The sequence below is a fragment of the Pseudorca crassidens genome, chromosome 13 (assembly GCF_039906515.1).
Source record: "Pseudorca crassidens isolate mPseCra1 chromosome 13, mPseCra1.hap1, whole genome shotgun sequence".
NCBI classification, from domain to species: Eukaryota; Metazoa; Chordata; class Mammalia; order Artiodactyla; family Delphinidae; genus Pseudorca; species Pseudorca crassidens.
In genome coordinates, this window is record NC_090308.1 from 6,994,760 (window position 1) to 7,011,595 (window position 16,836).

A 16,836-nucleotide genomic window follows, 5' to 3' on the forward strand; every position below is an offset into this window, starting at 1 on the left:
CACCAGGGAAGCCTGAGGGTTTAATTTTTATAGGCTCTTCCTTTTCTGTTTTTTATTTATATATATATATATATATATATATATATATATATATATATATATATATGGTCTATTCTTTGTAGTACTGGTATGAAAGGGAATTTAATGTCTTTGTGTCAGGAAAGTCCTATTTATTCTGACAAACTGATCAACCTCCAGAGTGTTCCTCTACCATGAAACTGATTTTATGTCTCATCCCCGAGCTAATAAGATGTGAAACATTTTCCCTGTCACACCAAGAGATCAGACTTGCTTCCATGAAAAGCAGTGGGGTGAAATCACACAGTGAGCTCTTCTCAATGATTGAACCATTCAGTTCACAGTTTTTCAACATAAGAACAGAGTGATGGGTCTGAGACAAACCCAAATATGAGCAGATACATTAAAAAAAAAAAAAAAAGCCTTAAGAAAGGACTCTAGGATCCAATTCATTCACTGTTCACCGGAGTAGCTGTCAGTTCAGGGAAAATTAAAATGTCAGAAATTAAAACCTGGTGGTCTTGTTGATTTGTGTAATGACATCCTGACACATACCCCCTCTCCCACCAACATGAACCTTTAAGGAAAGTTTATATCCCACAAAACGTGGGCTCATTCTCTTGGCTGTGAGAAGAACTAAGCTATAACACTCTGAAAGTGCTGGTGAGAAGAGAGATGGTGACATAGCTGTAGAAGAGGCCTTTTCCTGATAAAATACTTGTCTTTCTTGCTTGTTATGCCCTGAGATTTAAATGATCTTCAGATGAGTTGTTAAAACAGGAAATTGACCATGGGGACAGAGGAGAAGTTTTTTCTGTGGTGGAGACAACGTGAAGGGAAAAAATGTCTTGGGGACTTCCCTGGTGGCTCAGTGGTTAGGAATCCGCCTGCCAATGCAGGGGACACGGGTTTGTACCCCGGTCCGGCAGGATCCCACATGCCGCGGAGCGGCTGGGCCCGTGAGCCATGGCCGCTGAGCCTGCGCATCTGGAGCCTGTGCTCCGCAACGGGAGAGGCCACAACAGTGAGAGGCCACAGCAGTGAGAGGCCCGCGCACCGCAAAAAAAAAGTAATTTGGCACACACACCATCACCCAAGTAAGAGGCAGGGCTAGAATGAGCTTGGAAAAGAAAAACATGTGACCAGATGCAACCAGCAAGCCCCTCTCTAACCTGCATGTGTTCTCCTGCAGTTCGTCTTTTGCCGGGAGTGTAAGGAACCGTACCACGAAGGTGAATGCAGTGCCCTGTTCGAAGCCTCAGGAACAGTTACTCAGGTAGAGTACCCTCTTCCTTCCTCAAAGCAGGGCTCAGGCTATGGGGATGAGAGCTGTTTCCTGGAGACCATCGAAGGTTCCAATCTGAAAACATCAGGGCCAGCTTAGTAGCCTACAGCCATGGTGATGGGACTCTGGACTCCCCGCCATCAGTCCCTCCAGAACCACTTCCTTCCTTCGGGCGAGCTGTAGACTTCCCAGTGGCCATGTGTGGTGTGTTGGTACTTCCATGAGAGTTTTACCCCAGAGGTAAGTGGATTAGGGATAAGGTATCTTAGCATGATCAGAGGAGTCTTTAGAAAAGAGAGAAAACCACTCAGCAACCTCTCCATCAGGGAAATCAATACTAGCCTCACATTATTTTTTTTCAAAAGTGCCTTTGTTTGAACTCTTTGGTGAAAACTGTCTCCATGAATGAAGTGGTAGAAGTATTGCAGTATTATACGATGCAAGGATATCATTGTTATTTTAGCAACATCGTTACCGAACTCAGGTCCAGCTGCTCACCGCTGGAAAATCAATACCCAAGAGGCAGTTGTTGGTAGAAAGGAAAATTGTTTTTAATCGGAAAGCCGGCTCTCTGGGTAGATGGTAGACTCGGTGTCCCCAGAAAACCATGTCTGAAGAGTCTGTTTGGCCATGAAAGTTTTTAAAGGGAAGTAATCTCAGCTAATCATTGAGATGGGGGGTTAGAGTCGTCACCCCCACCCCCCCACCCCCCCACTGCATGCAGGCTTGTTGACTTCTTGTGATCTTTCTTTGGATGCTATCTTGTTCACACAGTCTGTTCACAGAGTTTGTTCAAGAGATTACTGAAAGGGAAGCTAGGGAAGAGATCGGGTCATCGGTTACGTATTCTTCATTTCTGCTTCTTTGATCCATGGAAAGAACCAACAGGTTAGGCAAGGTATTGTGTGATCAAAAGATTTGACAGGTGTGCTCGGGCCAGAGATGAGCAGAGCTTGGGGGCGCCTGGTTTAAAAGTTAGTTACAATGTAGCTTTGCTAAATTGACGAGAAAAGGGGTTTCCTGCAAAGAGCTGCTTAAAATATCATGGACTGTGCTAAACTGTATTTCAGTCTTGATTAGGTAAAGAACATGTTTACTGAGCCTTACTCTCTGAAGTGCTCTATCAGGCTTAGGGAAATGCAAATGTATTTTCTTTTATTTATTAATTATGATCAACCAAACCTTAGGGGAAAGGAGTAAAAACTTCAACACAGTTGATGAATTTGCTCATTATTTTTCTCCTGATAGAGATGTTAACAAGGGTATAGACACCAAATCTACCCAGATAAATCCTTTAGTCATTTTATTGACAGGAACCCCATAAATAGACAGAGAAGTTCCAGAACATTTTAATTTCACAGTTGATAATTTTAAGTATCACGGAACGCTCTAAAATGAGAGCATAAAGAAGTGAATCCCTGTAAGGTATTCTGTGGATGTATTTACTCAGTATTAGCATAACTAAAGAAACATAATGAGTGAATTCAGGTCTTCTCAGTTGCTCCTAAAATACTGACCCTGAGCATTGAGAGATGTAGGGCTGAACTGCATTTCTATGCCACACGCTCTTCCTGTTGACTTATTGTAGCTCTGGGCACTCAGATGCAAGCTCTCTGGGTCCTGATGTCAGGAATAATAATGACCCTGAGACCCGCCCCCTTGCCTCAGGGCCAGAAGGGTTAGACCAGAACAAAGGCTGCTACCGTGGGAGATGGGTGTGATCCAGCAGTTTATACGCATATGTTCATATGACAATAGACCTGGACAAAGCCTTCCAAGAAGGGGTCCCCTAACATCTATTTACTTAAACACAGTAGCAGTAAGGTGAAGAAGAGTGTTGCTTAACCTAAAGCTGTCCAGCGCCTGACGCACTCAATAATCCCCTTCATTCTTCTTTCAAGAGGAACTAACCAACCTTGGTGTTAATGATTAAGGTAGCCCAAATTTAAAAAAAGAAAAGAAACTCAGAAATATGGGAGAAAGAGAGTTAGAGCTGGCCTTGAGTACAGATGACCAGTATCAAGGGGCCTGTGTCTGCACACACCATCAATCAGCAGGTGTTAAATCGAGCATTTCTACTGGCCAGACATCCTGCTAGACTCTGAAGAAATGTAGATAAGTGCCTCTGCCTCCAGCAGAGGGCACTGAATGGACAAAGGTACAGAGGCAAGATTCTCTCCAGCTACCCTGTGTTCTGTCCATCCCTACATCCCCAGGCTCAAGACAGTATCTGGTGCACAGACATTTAGTGGATGTTTGTTAAGTGATGGTGGTGTCGACTGAAGAAAAACACACAACCTAAAAGTTGTGAGTTAAGTTTATTTGAGGACCTTACTGAGGACTCTAGCCGGGAGACAGCCTCTCAGCTCTGAAGAGGTAATGGAGGAGCCAGGATATATAGGAGTTTGTGCTGAAAAAAAACAAACAACAACAACAAAAAAAACATGTAGTCAAACATCAAAAGATTACTGCTAATCAAACAAAGCAGACCTCTCAAGTTAATGATTTTAGTGCTTTTCTATGTATGGGAAGCTACAAGAGTCCGGGCTCTGAAATTATTCCTTCGATATGCATCTTAACTACCTAGGGCCAGTATCCAGAGCACAGAACGTTTCCTGATTTTCTGCGTCCTGAATTCCCCGCAAGGTCTACTGTGTGGGCAGCTGCAGTGGCCAGTGGCTTGATTTCGGGCAACATTTGCTCTTTGCTGGAATGGCAGGCAGCACTCCCTTTCCACAGTGGCATCTATAAAGAAAAAGACATTATTTCATTCATTCAATAGTATTAAACACCTGTAGTGGGTTAGGCTTGTTTCTAGGCTCTGGGGATTAAGTCCCTGCTCTCATGGAGCTTATGTTACTTTATTAGATGCCACAAGGCTTCTAATTGCATACACAATATGATAGGAATTCAGAGGAGGAATCTTTAATTCAAGACAGGGTTATCCAAGAGAGAATTCAGGAAGAGACGGCCCTGCAACAAGACCTCTCTGAAATGAGCCTCCTTCCGGCCTAGAGCTCGGATAACTGCACCAGCCTCACAGTTCTCTTATTTGAAAACAAAGCGAATGGACTCGCCAAACTGGAAAAGTCTGCTGGTTCACTACTGCCTGAGAACAGAAGGCAACTAGCGTTTGGGGGTTTTGCTGCCATTTTTTCCTAAGTCTCTGATCCATTCAGGGTCCTCAGAAGAGACTGTAACTGAGGGGTCGTGGATGACCTACAGTTGTGGGGAAGGGTCACAAGAACCAAAATCCATTTGGAGGGCCTAGGAGTCCAGCATGGGGGAACCATGACTGCGCCAGGCCTGAAGGGACAAGAGGAGGAAATGGCGTAACACGGGGACCAACCTCAAGAGCTGGAACCATGGAGGAGCTCGGACAGGAGGTGTAATCGTGGAGAGTCCAGCGTTGCCAGAAGTAGACCCAAAGCCGGAGGGGAGTGAGGACCAACACCTTGACTTCTCCCACTCACCCTCTGGTCTCTTGCAAACGTCTCCCATTGGCCACACCCAACTGAAAGCCAGCCATAAGGGACCCAAGGGACACAGCCCACCGGATTCAGCCTTCCACTTCCTTCCTCACACAGAGCAGAGGAGAGAAAAGAACACAGAATAACCAGTATATCCTTTATGGACTGGTTTACCACGTCTCTGGTTTCCTCATTTCAACAAGAGCTACTCTTGGACACGGAGAAGGATGAACCCAACAAGCTATTTCATCAACCTGAAAGAGCCAATTCTGTTTGGCAAGAGAATGAAGGATTTTTATTTTCATAGAGCCAGTTTATTTTCTGTTCCCTACATTTCTCCCAAACAGCAGTGATCTCCAAATGGATGACCTCTGCAATCCCACTTAACTGAAATATTTGAAGGGGTGGCACTCCACACACCTAACAGTAAAAGTCTAATCGCAGCCTCCCTTCCTGGAACAGAAGGCTTCAGGTGCATCCTCGTGTCTGAATTTTGCTAAGACATCAAAATGCCCGCATTAGCCTTCTTCAAATTTCCTTTCAATTCAATTCATTTGTAAGGTTTTTCCTTTCAGCCGTCTGTGGCTACTCTCCACTGTTCTCGCTCTAAAGCTGAGGGGTTTCTGACATTATCCAGCCAGACAAGCCCATGTCTCCCAGGGCCCAATCAGGATTTTCCCATAAGTTAAGCTGCTTGACCCTAATCTTAATGCATTTTTTGATTAATGCAACTTTTTTTAAAAAAAGCAAACTCAAAAATTGGTTTTAAATTGGTTTTAAAATATTGAACAAGCTTGCAGTTGAAACTGCTGGGGGTTTGGGGAATCAGTGACAGAAGATCAATCCGTCACGGGCTAATGAGAGTCCAGCCCCATTTGCTTCTTCTTGCTGGAGCCGGGTTGTTCTCCTGCACGTATTCCCCCTGGAGGCTTTCTAATAAGTAAACACTTGCTCTTGTAAACCACATAAATTGATTCATTCTCCCAGGGCTTCTAAGTAGTTGACATGACTCCTCCTATTCCACAAGAAGGCAACAGAGACCTCCAGAGTTTTCATGCTGTTGTCCAGAACCACAAAGGAGATTATTCTCATTGTCTGCCCCTGATCAGAGTAGTTTGGGAACAGCGACTGCTCTCTCTGATGAATAAATCCGCAGCGTCTAACGGGAGTGTGCCACCCCTGCCTGCCTGGTGTCTGCTCGACCTCCAAGACCCAGATCGTAAGACAGGTCCTCCATGAGGCCGCCTGCCCACCCCACTACCTCCTCCAAGCTCTCAGACTACACCACATACCTCTGCTGTACATTCTTCACAGGGAAATGTTGTTTCCCTATATCTTCACTAAAATTCTGAACTTTCTTAGTGCAAGGTTTGTACCTGTTTTGTCTTTATAACCCCCAGTGCCTAGCACGTAGGGACACTCATTAAATGTTAGTGAATGAATGACAGCTCCCTCTTTCCTCGCCATACATCCATCCTCACCGTGAGGCTGGGAGAGCATGCTACAGGAATGCGTGGGGAGGAGTAGATCAAGATGGTGACATGGGGGCTTCCCTGGTGGCGCAGTGGTTGAGAGTCCGCCTGCCGATGCAGGGACACGGGTTCATGCCCCGGTCCGGGAAGATCCCACATGCCGCGGAGCGGCTGGGCCCGTGAGCCATGGCCGCTGAGCCTGCGCATCCGGAGCCTGTGCTCCGCAACGGGAGAGGCCACAACAGTGAGAGGCCCGCGTACCACAAAAAAAAAAAGGAAAAAAAAAAATTGGACTAAATCTTCTCAAATCCTGCCACTACTTTATCAAATCAGTTTAGGTAATAATCTAAATCATTTGTTGTCACCTCAGCCATCTTCACAGCTTCTTCACCAGGAGTAAATTCCACCTCCAGAAACAACTTTATGGGAATTCCCTGGTGGTCCAGTGGTTAGGCCTCGGCGCTTTCACTGCCAGCCAGGGAACAAAGATCCTGCAAGCCGGACGGCCAAGAAGAAGAAAAGAAACAACTTTATTTGCTCATCCCTAAGAAGCAAGTTCTTATCCATAAAGTGTTATCATGAGACTGCAGCAAGTCAGTCACATCTTCAGGCTCCACTTCTAATTCTAGTTCTCTTGCTATTTCCACCACATCTGCAGTTATTTTCTTCACTGAAGTCTTGAACCCCTCAAAGTCACCCACGAGTACTGGAATCAAACTCCTGTTAATGTTGATATTTTGACCTCTTCCAATGAGTCATGAATGTTCTTCATGGCATCTGAAATGGTGACTCCTTTCCAGAGGTCTTCAATATACTTTGCCAAGATCCACCAGAGGAATCACTATCTATGGCAGGTATAGCCTTATGAAACGTATTTCTTAAATAATAAGAATTGAAAGTCAAAATGACTCTTTGATCCATGGACTGCAAGATGGGTGTTGTGTCAGCAGGCATGAAAACAGCATGAATCTCATTGTACTTCTCCATCAGAGCTCTTGGGTGACCAGGTGCATTGTCAGTGAGCAGTAATATCTTGAAAGGAACCTTTTTTTCTGAGCAGTAGGTCTCAACTATGGGCTTAAAATATTCAGTAAACTATGTTGTAAACAGATGTGCTGTCATCCGGGCTTTGTCGTTCTGTTTATAGAGCACAGGCAGAGTAGACTGAGCATAATTCTTGAGGGTCCCAGGATTTGGGGAACGGTAAACGAGCGTTAGATTCAACTTAAAGTCGCCGGGTGCATTCGCCCCTAACAAGAAAGTCAGCCTGTCCTCTGACGCTTTGAAGCCAGGCATTGGCTTCTAACTCTGAAAGTCCTAGACGGCATCTTCTGCCAAGATGAGACTATTTCATCTGCTGTTCAGCGCAGCATGAATTATCTCAGCTGGATCTTCTCGATAACTTGCTGCAGCGTCTGCATCAGCACTTTCTGCTTCACCTTGTGCTCTGATGTGATGGAGACGGCTTGTCTCCTTAACCCTCATGAGCCAACCTCTGCCAGCTTCAGACATTTCTTCTGCAGCTTCCTCACCTCTCTCAGCCTTCACGGAACTGAAGAGAGTCAGGGCCTTTCTCTGGATTGGGCTTTGGTTTAAGGGAATGTTGTGGCTGATTTGATCTGTCCAGACCCCTCAAACTTTCTTCATATCAGCAGTAAGGCTATTGCACTTTCTTATCGTTCATGTGTCCACTGGGGCAGCAGTTTAAATTTCCTTCAAGAGCTTTTCCTTTGCGTTCACAGCTTGACGAAACGTTTGGTGCAAGAGGCCTGGCTTTCGGCCTGTGTCGGCCTTGGACATGCCTTCCTCGCCGAGCTTAATCACTTCTAGCTTTTGATTTAAAGCGAGAGACTTACAACACTTCCTTTCATTTGAACACTTAGAGGACACTGTAGGGTTATTAATTGGCCTGATTTCAATATTGTTGTGTCTCAGGGAATAAGGAGGCCCAAGGAGAGGGGGAGAGACACAGGGGAGTGCCCGGTCTGTGGAGCAGTCAGAGCACACACAACATTTATCGCTTAAGTTGGAAGTCTTATATGGGCGCGGTTCATGGGGCCTCAAAAAAGTTACAATAGTAACATCAAAGGTCACTGATCACAGATCACCGTGATAAATACACTAATGATGGAAAAGTTTGAATTACTGTGAGACAAATGTGACAAAATGTGTGACAAATGTGACAAAATGTGACAAAAAGTGACACAAAGACACGAAGTGAGCCAATGCTATTGAGAAAGTGGTGCTGACAGACTTGCTTGAGGCACAGTTGCCACAAACCTTCAATCTGTAAAAAGCACAGTATCTGTGAAGTGCAACAAAGGGAAGCACAATACAATGAGGTATGCCTGTACGGCTATACGCTGTACAGCCACAGGGATCCAGAGATTAGCTGAGTGACTCCTCTACACCAGACAAAGGAGAAAATAGCCACCTTGAAACAGGAACCCCAACTCTCAACTTCTCCTAGAGGCGCAAAGGGTTTGGACCTCACATCTAGGGCCCCAGCTGTTAAGATTCCCACCAGAAGGCCTGGCTCCCACAACAGCTAGCTCTGAAAACCAACAGGGCTTGTGTCCATGAGACCCATAAGACTGTAGCAAACAAAGAAGTGATTCTTAACAGACGCACAAGCACTCACCATGGCTATCCCCCCAGGGCTTAGCAGGGGCTACTCTTCATTGCTGTGGCTTCTCTTGTTGCGGAGCACGGGCTCTAGTCTAGGTAAACAGGCTTCAGTAGTTATGGCACGTGGGCTCAGTAGTTGTGGCTTGCGTACTTAGTTGCTCCTCGGCATGTGGGATCTTCCCGGACCAGGCGTCGAACCCGTGTTCCCTGCACTGGCAGGCGGATTCTTAACCACTGCGCCACCAGGGAAGTCCCTGTGTCAGTAATCTTTTGATTCATAAGAGAAAATAAGATTCCCACAATAAACCACTGTTCCCTCCTTCAGCCTCCTAAATTAGAAGAATAAAACCACCATTTTGCCCAGGGAAAGATAATCATAATTTACCCTTGTGTAGTACTTGGTTACAAAGCACTTTCAAATACACCATCACATGTCGAGCCTCATTACAACTTTTTGCAGTAGATTTAGATGACAGGCAAGGTAGGAGGAGGGAGAGTGACCTGCCAGGAGCCAGAGAGTTGATCATCACCAGATCAATAGTGCCTACTGGTGTCACTCTGCATTTTGAAAAAGGGAGATATGCAGGTTAATGCTGGCTGTCCCAGGGTGGCAAACTTAAATGCTAACAGGCACCAGTAATACAAACAAGCCGAGTAGGCTGGATTAAGCTCACAGGCTTCTCAATGTTTTGAGTGTAAAGATACAGTACACTTCTCGTCTAACTTTCCTATTTCAACAAAGAGAACAGCAGCAGAATAGCACATCAAAGCACTAGCCTGCAAGAACAGTGACACACGGACCGCGATGGAGTCTGTGCCAGGCCAGGGTGCGCATAGCTTGTCAGTGCCACACGGCTGCGCCACTCAGGTCAGTTGTTACCGGGCAGAGATGAGGGACCCATGTCACCAGATCTCCCCAACTGATTTTTTAAGGTTTGAGTAGCTTGAAATCCATGTGTTTATGTTAAATATTCTTATTTTTAAAGGTCAAGAACTAACTTAAAAAAAAAATGTAAACATCTGTCCATAGGTGGAATTGTGTCTGCAGACTCTGCGTTCCATGACTTTGAACCTTATTTCTGCTAAGTCTGAATTTCTTATAATCAATTAAAAGAAGGAAAATAGAGAGATTCAGTAAACATTTATGTACCTACTACGCACCATGCACAGTACTCGGTATTTTGGATACAGCATTAAACATAGACCAGCCTCTGATCTCATGAGGTTGATAATCTAGTGACATAGAAAAACATCTTAACAAGTAATTAAAATATTTACGTGCCAACAGCCACAAAAGGGGACGCTCAGGAAGCTATGACATCCAGGCTTCTAAGAGATTTAAAGAACTGTTCACAGGAAGAAATGAAATCTAACGCCTAAAAAATGAACTGTCCAGGCAAGGATGGCACGAAGGGCGCTTTAGGCAGAGGGACAAGATATGCAGAGTTCTAGAGATGAAAGAGAATGGCATCCTCAGAGAAACGAGGGAAGCTCAGTGTGACTGTTGTATAAGTGTTGGTGGCAGTAGCCATAGTAGGCAGCGCTCAGCAAATAAAGTCTTATGAGTCAGGTTATGGAGGTTAGAGTTAAGGGCAGTGAGAAGGCATTAAAGGATTTTAATGAGATTGACATCATCAGATTGATGTTTTTGAAAGATCACCAGCTGTAATAGGAAAAACAGGAGGGAATCGTAATAGGTCGTGTTTTTAGGAAGCCAACTCTGAGACCCTTGAGGTTTGAGTGCAGGTACGGGAGGGCACTTTGAGGACTAGCTCTGTGCAGGGTGACGGCAAAGGGAGGGGGTGAGCTGCGGTACAGCTGCAGCAGGGGCCTCAGCCAGTCCTGTAAGGAGCTCTGGGGCTAGGATGGTCCTTCAGATTTGCTCTGCATCAAGGGGGACAGGAGGGCAGGAGTTTACACCCCCTCACATAGACCAGTCTTTGGCTGTGAGCTCCCCCGACCCAGGAGGGAGCAGGACCTTGGGGGAAGAAGCCGCCTGCTTCAGCTGAGGGCAATCCCTGGATAGAGACTTAGCCGAGAGCTGTGTGTTGCCAACATACCCAGCGGCCAGGGAAATAGTTGCTCTGGCCAGTTTCACAGCACTCACTAAAGTCCGCCCCTTGCACTGCTGAGAGAATGAGGAAGAGACCACGGAGGTTTGCAAGAGGGAAGTAAGCGGGCTGAACTACAGCTCACACCCCTGCCGCTGGGCTGCGGGTTGTGACTGTTTCGCCCTCACCCTCAGGCAAGCACCTCTAGGTTATCCCTGATGGGTCCAAACCCCTGCCTACCTGCCCTTCTAAAGCCATGACTACTGAGCGTGACCATTTGCTATCCAGATTGGGCAGGAGAGCACCAAGGGATGCCACCGTGAATCACCTGGGTGCCAACCGTATTCCTCCTCCCTCCATTCCATAGCTGCAGCCCTACCTTTTCCTAATGGTCACTTATCCCTGCCAGAAAGGTGACTCCTTTCCTTGCCTGCCAGTCTCTGGGTAAACACATAGGGTGACCAAATGGCAGCTGTAGCTTGAAGTTTAATAGAATTCTTGGTGTGTTCCCTGGTAGAAGCATCTTCCCTGTGGAAACCAGAGCCTCTGTATCTGCAAGGCTCCAAGCTGCCCAGGTAGAGCACAGATTCCCAGGTGGGTCACTGAGAGTAATAATAAGTGGGGCTTACATTCCTACTCCCACCATCGTATTCTACCTACTGGAGACACGGTATCGTACTGTGGCTTTTTATTTAGACTGTAAATCTAGCACCTCAGGGTGGGAGGGAGACACAAGAGGGAGGGGGTATGGGGATATATGTATACATATAGCCGATTCACTTTGCTATACAGAAGAAACTAAGACACCATTGTAAAGCAATTATACTCCAATAATGTTAAAAAATAATAATAAAATTTTAAAAAATAAAAATAAAAGAATAGCACCTCATCTCCACTTACTGCTGGAGATGTAGGAGCTCCGGATGCATCTTGAAAGGCAGGCCGATCACTAGGTCAGATCAGCAGCTCTGGATGATATGATGTGTGACAGGACCAGTGTGCACTATGGTCATGTGCCCTCTGTGACACGCCCTTTGCTAGAAAGTGGGTTTCCTTAGTCCAGTGTGATGTTATACAAGATCCCGTAAGCCTTCAGATGGTGGTTCTGTCTGAGGCTCTGTTGTCAAGAAAGGCAAACCCATACCTAGAATAGGAGTCAGTTCCTGTCAAGATGGAATTTTTACCTCTCCCGGTAAAAATATAATCAACTTGACATGAGCAGGCAGATCGTCCTCCCTGAAGGATGTGCCGTACTAGGGACCTAATGTTGCCGGCACGTTGGACATTGGCAGTGGCAGTAGCTACCTCAGACTTGGCAAGTGAAAGCCGAAGCTATAGGATCCGAGCAGAGCTGCCATCTTGCCCCCGTGATTGCTCCGTTCAGGAGCCCATTGACGAGCACTGGTGTGGCTGGCTGACGTCAACTGGCTGGACCATTCTACTTACTCGTTGAAGGCCCCTTTCTGTGGCCGATGCTCTCCTGTGGGCGTTAAAATGTTGTGTATTTCATGCCCGCTCTCACAATTCTATCCACGTGCCTTTTATGCAGACCTCGTGCCTTTTATGCAGACCTCCTTGTCTTCTTTGTCCTCATCCTGGATGCGCCACCTTCCTCCCGTGAAGGATTGCAGCTGACGCTCCAGCTGCGTGGGGCTCAGGAGCACGCTGGGAGCTTTTTCCAAACAGCGCCGCTCAGGACTCTGGACATTGCCATTGTGATTCTCTTACTGGCTTGCAATAAACTCCACGCGACATCTTTTCCCACCACACACACCTTGAATACCGTGGGGTCTGCCTATTTGTATGGCCCCAGAGACAGGACTGCTTGCACTGGAGCCAACCCAGGGCACAGCCCTTCGCAGCTCTGACACCACTCAAAGCTTCCAGGGCTCGTGTCCCACAGGGAATGGCCTCTTCTCTGGCAGCCAGCTGGCAAGTGTTCAACTCTGTCCCCTGCCCCATCGTATGGTCTGCGTCCTAGGACCACTCCTGGTACCAGCTGTCGTAGGTCACGTTCCCAGGGAAGCCGCCTCTGAGTCTGGCAGACGGGGGGTGTCTGTGGGCGTGCTCTCAGGAATGACACCTTAGGAAGAGAGGGAAGCAGGACAGAGCGGAGGGAGAAGCTGAAGCGATGCCGTTACAAGGGGAGATGAGGGGAGCTAGAGGCGGGCCGGCTCTTGAGAGCTGTTTCACCCTGCGTGCGGGGCTGGAGGCCGAACTTTAGCCCCCGTCCATCCATACGTCAGCTGGTCATTGGGTGTGCGTTGTCCCCACCTCCACAAGGAATGAGGCAGTGCTTTGACTTAGGGAAAGTCCTGTGTAGCACCTCAGCAGAGATGCAGCCAAAATTGCCCGCAGCTGGGGAAACCAGTACCCAAGGTGGGGCAGGGCTGCGGTGCAGCTAAGGATCACCAGCAGAGTCAAGACGAGAGACTCATCGAGGTGCTGACGAGGGCAGCGGGGATACAGAGGGGTGGTGGGTCTGAGGCAGGATCCAGACCTTGGCAATGAATTAGAGGACAGGATGAGAGCAGTAATGAGTTAATGTCAATGCTCCAATTTCCACCTTGGGTGAACTTGGGTGGGTAACAGTGCCATTCACTGGGAGAGGAAACACAGGGACAGAAGCAAGGTGCTCGGGGAGAGATGACGAGTTCACTCTGGACATCTCAGCAGAGGTGCTCGGCGGGTAAAGGAATAGATGTGTAGACCACCTCAGAGGGATGCCTTGGCTGATAAAGACACCGATTAATCATCTCCAATTGATCGCCCCTCACCCAGGACCCCTACCTCAACCTCCCCGGTTCTACCACCGGAGGCTGAGGGACGTGCCTGCCCTGGAGAAGGAGAGCAAAGCAGCGATGGCCCAGGAGGACTGGATTCCTGGGTGTGTTGGCTGACTCACTGCAGGCTTATCTCCTGGCCATTTACTGCTGTTCACACAGGTGCAGCCCCAGAATCGGGAGACGGGGGAATTTATTATCCCCAGAGGTTTAGGTCCACAGTTACTTGGGAGTGTAGCTCCTGAATCGCCTGTTGGTTTAAGTAATGCAGCTTTATCAGTGCACTTCGCTCAGATTCTTGACCCCGGATGTGTAGGGTGGCAGACGTGCAGACACGTAGTGATGGTGCTAGAGCCCAGGGAACAGGCGCATCGTCCGCCTGTCATTCAGTAGGAAGGAGGAGAACGGGTGCAGAAGACAACACCGGAGCTTCTGTAGTGCCTTCCCCAAGCACTTGGTCTGTTGGCCCCGGGGGAGCAGAAATGGCCCTGGGCTACTGCTCAGGACAGGCTATGATCTCCTCCACTTCCGGGCAAGTTTCTCAATTCTTACAGCGTTTTTCCTCACCTGCCACACTGGGCCAGTAAGGTCTACAAACAATGGAAAGAGAATGTATGTGAAGGATTTTATGCCTTGTGAAGTGCTGCAGAATGGTACAGCTTTGAGGTTTGGGTATCTTTAAGGCTGAATGCTAAAAATGTCAGGCACTAGAGAGAGAAAATGAAAGACAACATTGAAAAACAAACAGGCACACTTCAGCGTGTGGACACACACACACTCACACACACACACAACACAAACATTCACACACTCATACTCACACTCACATACACACTCTCACAAACACATTCACACACAGTCACACTCACATACACACACTCACTCTCACACACACTCACACTCACTTAATCACACATCAAACTCTTACCACGCAGGCCCAGGGCTCCGTCTCTCCGACAGCCCCTCCTGTCCTCCAGCAGTTGTTCTCTTCTCCTCCGGGGCCATCAGTGGAGAGAGAGAAACTGGGCTGCCCGCAGCGCTGCCTGGGGCTTCAGCCTCTCTCCCTCGGAGGTTTCTAGGCGCCTCCCCAGCCCCAGGAGTTCCACGCAGCCTGGTGTCCACACTGAAGGACACGATCTCCCCGGTCCCAGCCGGAGCTCAGCCCTCCTCGCAGACACCAGGCCAGAGTCCCCGCCTCGGCTGCCTCCCCGCGTGGGGAGCTCACGTGGAGCTGCCCCGAGCCCTCTGGATCCACGCGGGTTTAGGAGTCCTGGCCGGCTCGCTAGAGGAGGCCTGAAAGCACAGCCCTCACCTGAACCCGCTTGTCCAGACCCTGCGCCCCAGACTCAGGAGCAGCTGTTGGAACAATGCCATCACGTGGAAAGTATTTTTACAGAAACTTGTTACCACACACATATACCCCCCACACACACACCACACAATATATTCAACACACATATATCGCATACACACACATATGTGGTATATCTGCATGTGTATACTCAACACAGACCACACACCCATGCCCCATACACACCCCACCCCACATAAACACTCACCACACACACAACACATACGCACATCACACACCAAACACACACACCTCACATACACACTCACCATACGCATCACAGATACCCACTCACCACAGACGCACACACACCGGGGACTGTTTCATCCCCCCCCGCCAGCCAAGAAGACGTGCCCTGGAGATTCCCTGCATTTCCTCCTCGAGCAGGAAGAGGGGAAATACCTGCAGAGCTCCTCTCAGCCACCAGATGGCGCTAAATCCTTAGGGGAAATCATATATTTTTAAAGAAATGGTGGCCACAAGTGAAGTGACCTGGGGAAAAAGGAGTGTTCACTGCTTTCAGTTGACAGCAGGGGTGGGAGACTCAAGACAGGCGCAGCATCTCTGAGTGAAGTACAGACTTGAAAAACTAAGAGGTGGATCCTGGCTTCAATGAATCCTTTATTCACTGATTGATTTGAAATGGGGGGGGAATATATGTATTTATATATTGCCATCCGCAGGACAGGAGGTCTTGTAGACCAGTTGTGGGGAAAATAATTCATCTGCTCTCCCTGATCACCTCTTATCAAATGAAGCCGTTGCCGAACACATGCGTGAAGGGTCAGCACATTTTAATTTATTGCTGTTGCTTTCCAAGTTTACCTTTAATTTCTTTCAGCCAGAACTCAGTGTAAATCTCTTATATGATCATCCCTATCCTATGAGGAATCCGTGGTCAGGCAGGACGGTTTTGAAGTCAGACTGATCTGGTGTTGAAAATGAGTCTTGGCCCTGACTAGCTGTAATGGTTGATTTTTGTGTGTCAGCTTGGTTAAGCTATGTTGCACCGTTTTTTTTGTCAAACACTAGTCTCCGTGCTGCTGGGATGGTATTCTGTAGATGTGGTCAACACCTACCATCAGTTAGCTGACTTTAAGTAAAGGAGATGACCTGTGATGTAGGTGGGCCTCACCTAATCACTTGAAGGCCTTAAGAGCAAAGACTGAGATTTCCCAGATGAGAAGGAATTCAGCCTCCTGGCTGTAACATAGACACTCCACCTGTGTCTCCAGCCTGCCCTACAGATTTTGAACTTGCCAGTTCCCACGATCCCATGAGCCAATTCCTTAAAGTAAATCCACATATTTTATACATACATATATATCTTACTGGCTCTGTCTCTCTAGAGAACCCTAACTGATACATGAACTGTAGTCATCATTAAGTGAATTATGTAACCTCTCCAAGCCTTGCTTTCCTCATCTGTAATATGATGTTGTAAATTAAAAAGGATTTAATGAACAATGCATGCATTACGCCTAGTGTGGAGCCTGACAAATCACAGTGTGCAGTAAACAAGGTGGTTCTTTCCTCATCCATCCTCATTCCAGCACACACACACCCCACACGATTACATCAGGCTGCAGAGATTCGACGTCCACATTCGAGACAACGTGTGCTCTAGCACACACACACCATTCCTTGTATCTGTGTTGACTGCAGTGTATGCAGATGTTCTGCTACTTCTCACAAGGTAGTCCACAGACCAGCTGCTTGGGCATCACCCAGGAACATGTCAAGACCTACTGATCCAGAAACTGGGAGGAGGCTGTTGG

General features: G+C 47.5%; 1 protein-coding gene across 17 annotated transcripts in view; it reads left to right on the forward strand.

The window, feature by feature from the left end:
- LOC137204361 (E3 ubiquitin-protein ligase parkin) overlaps positions 1-16,836 on the forward strand; it is a 1,432,750-nt gene that overhangs the window by 1,234,137 nt on the left and 181,777 nt on the right. For all 17 annotated transcript variants that reach the window (XR_010933571.1, XR_010933572.1, XR_010933575.1 and 14 more), the window contains one exon: positions 1,211-1,294. Coding sequence is in view for 12 of the 17 variants with exons in the window: in XM_067701593.1 (XP_067557694.1) it covers positions 1,211-1,294 (84 nt within the window). In the remaining 5 variants the exon portion in view is untranslated. The remainder of the gene's footprint in view (positions 1-1,210; positions 1,295-16,836) is intronic.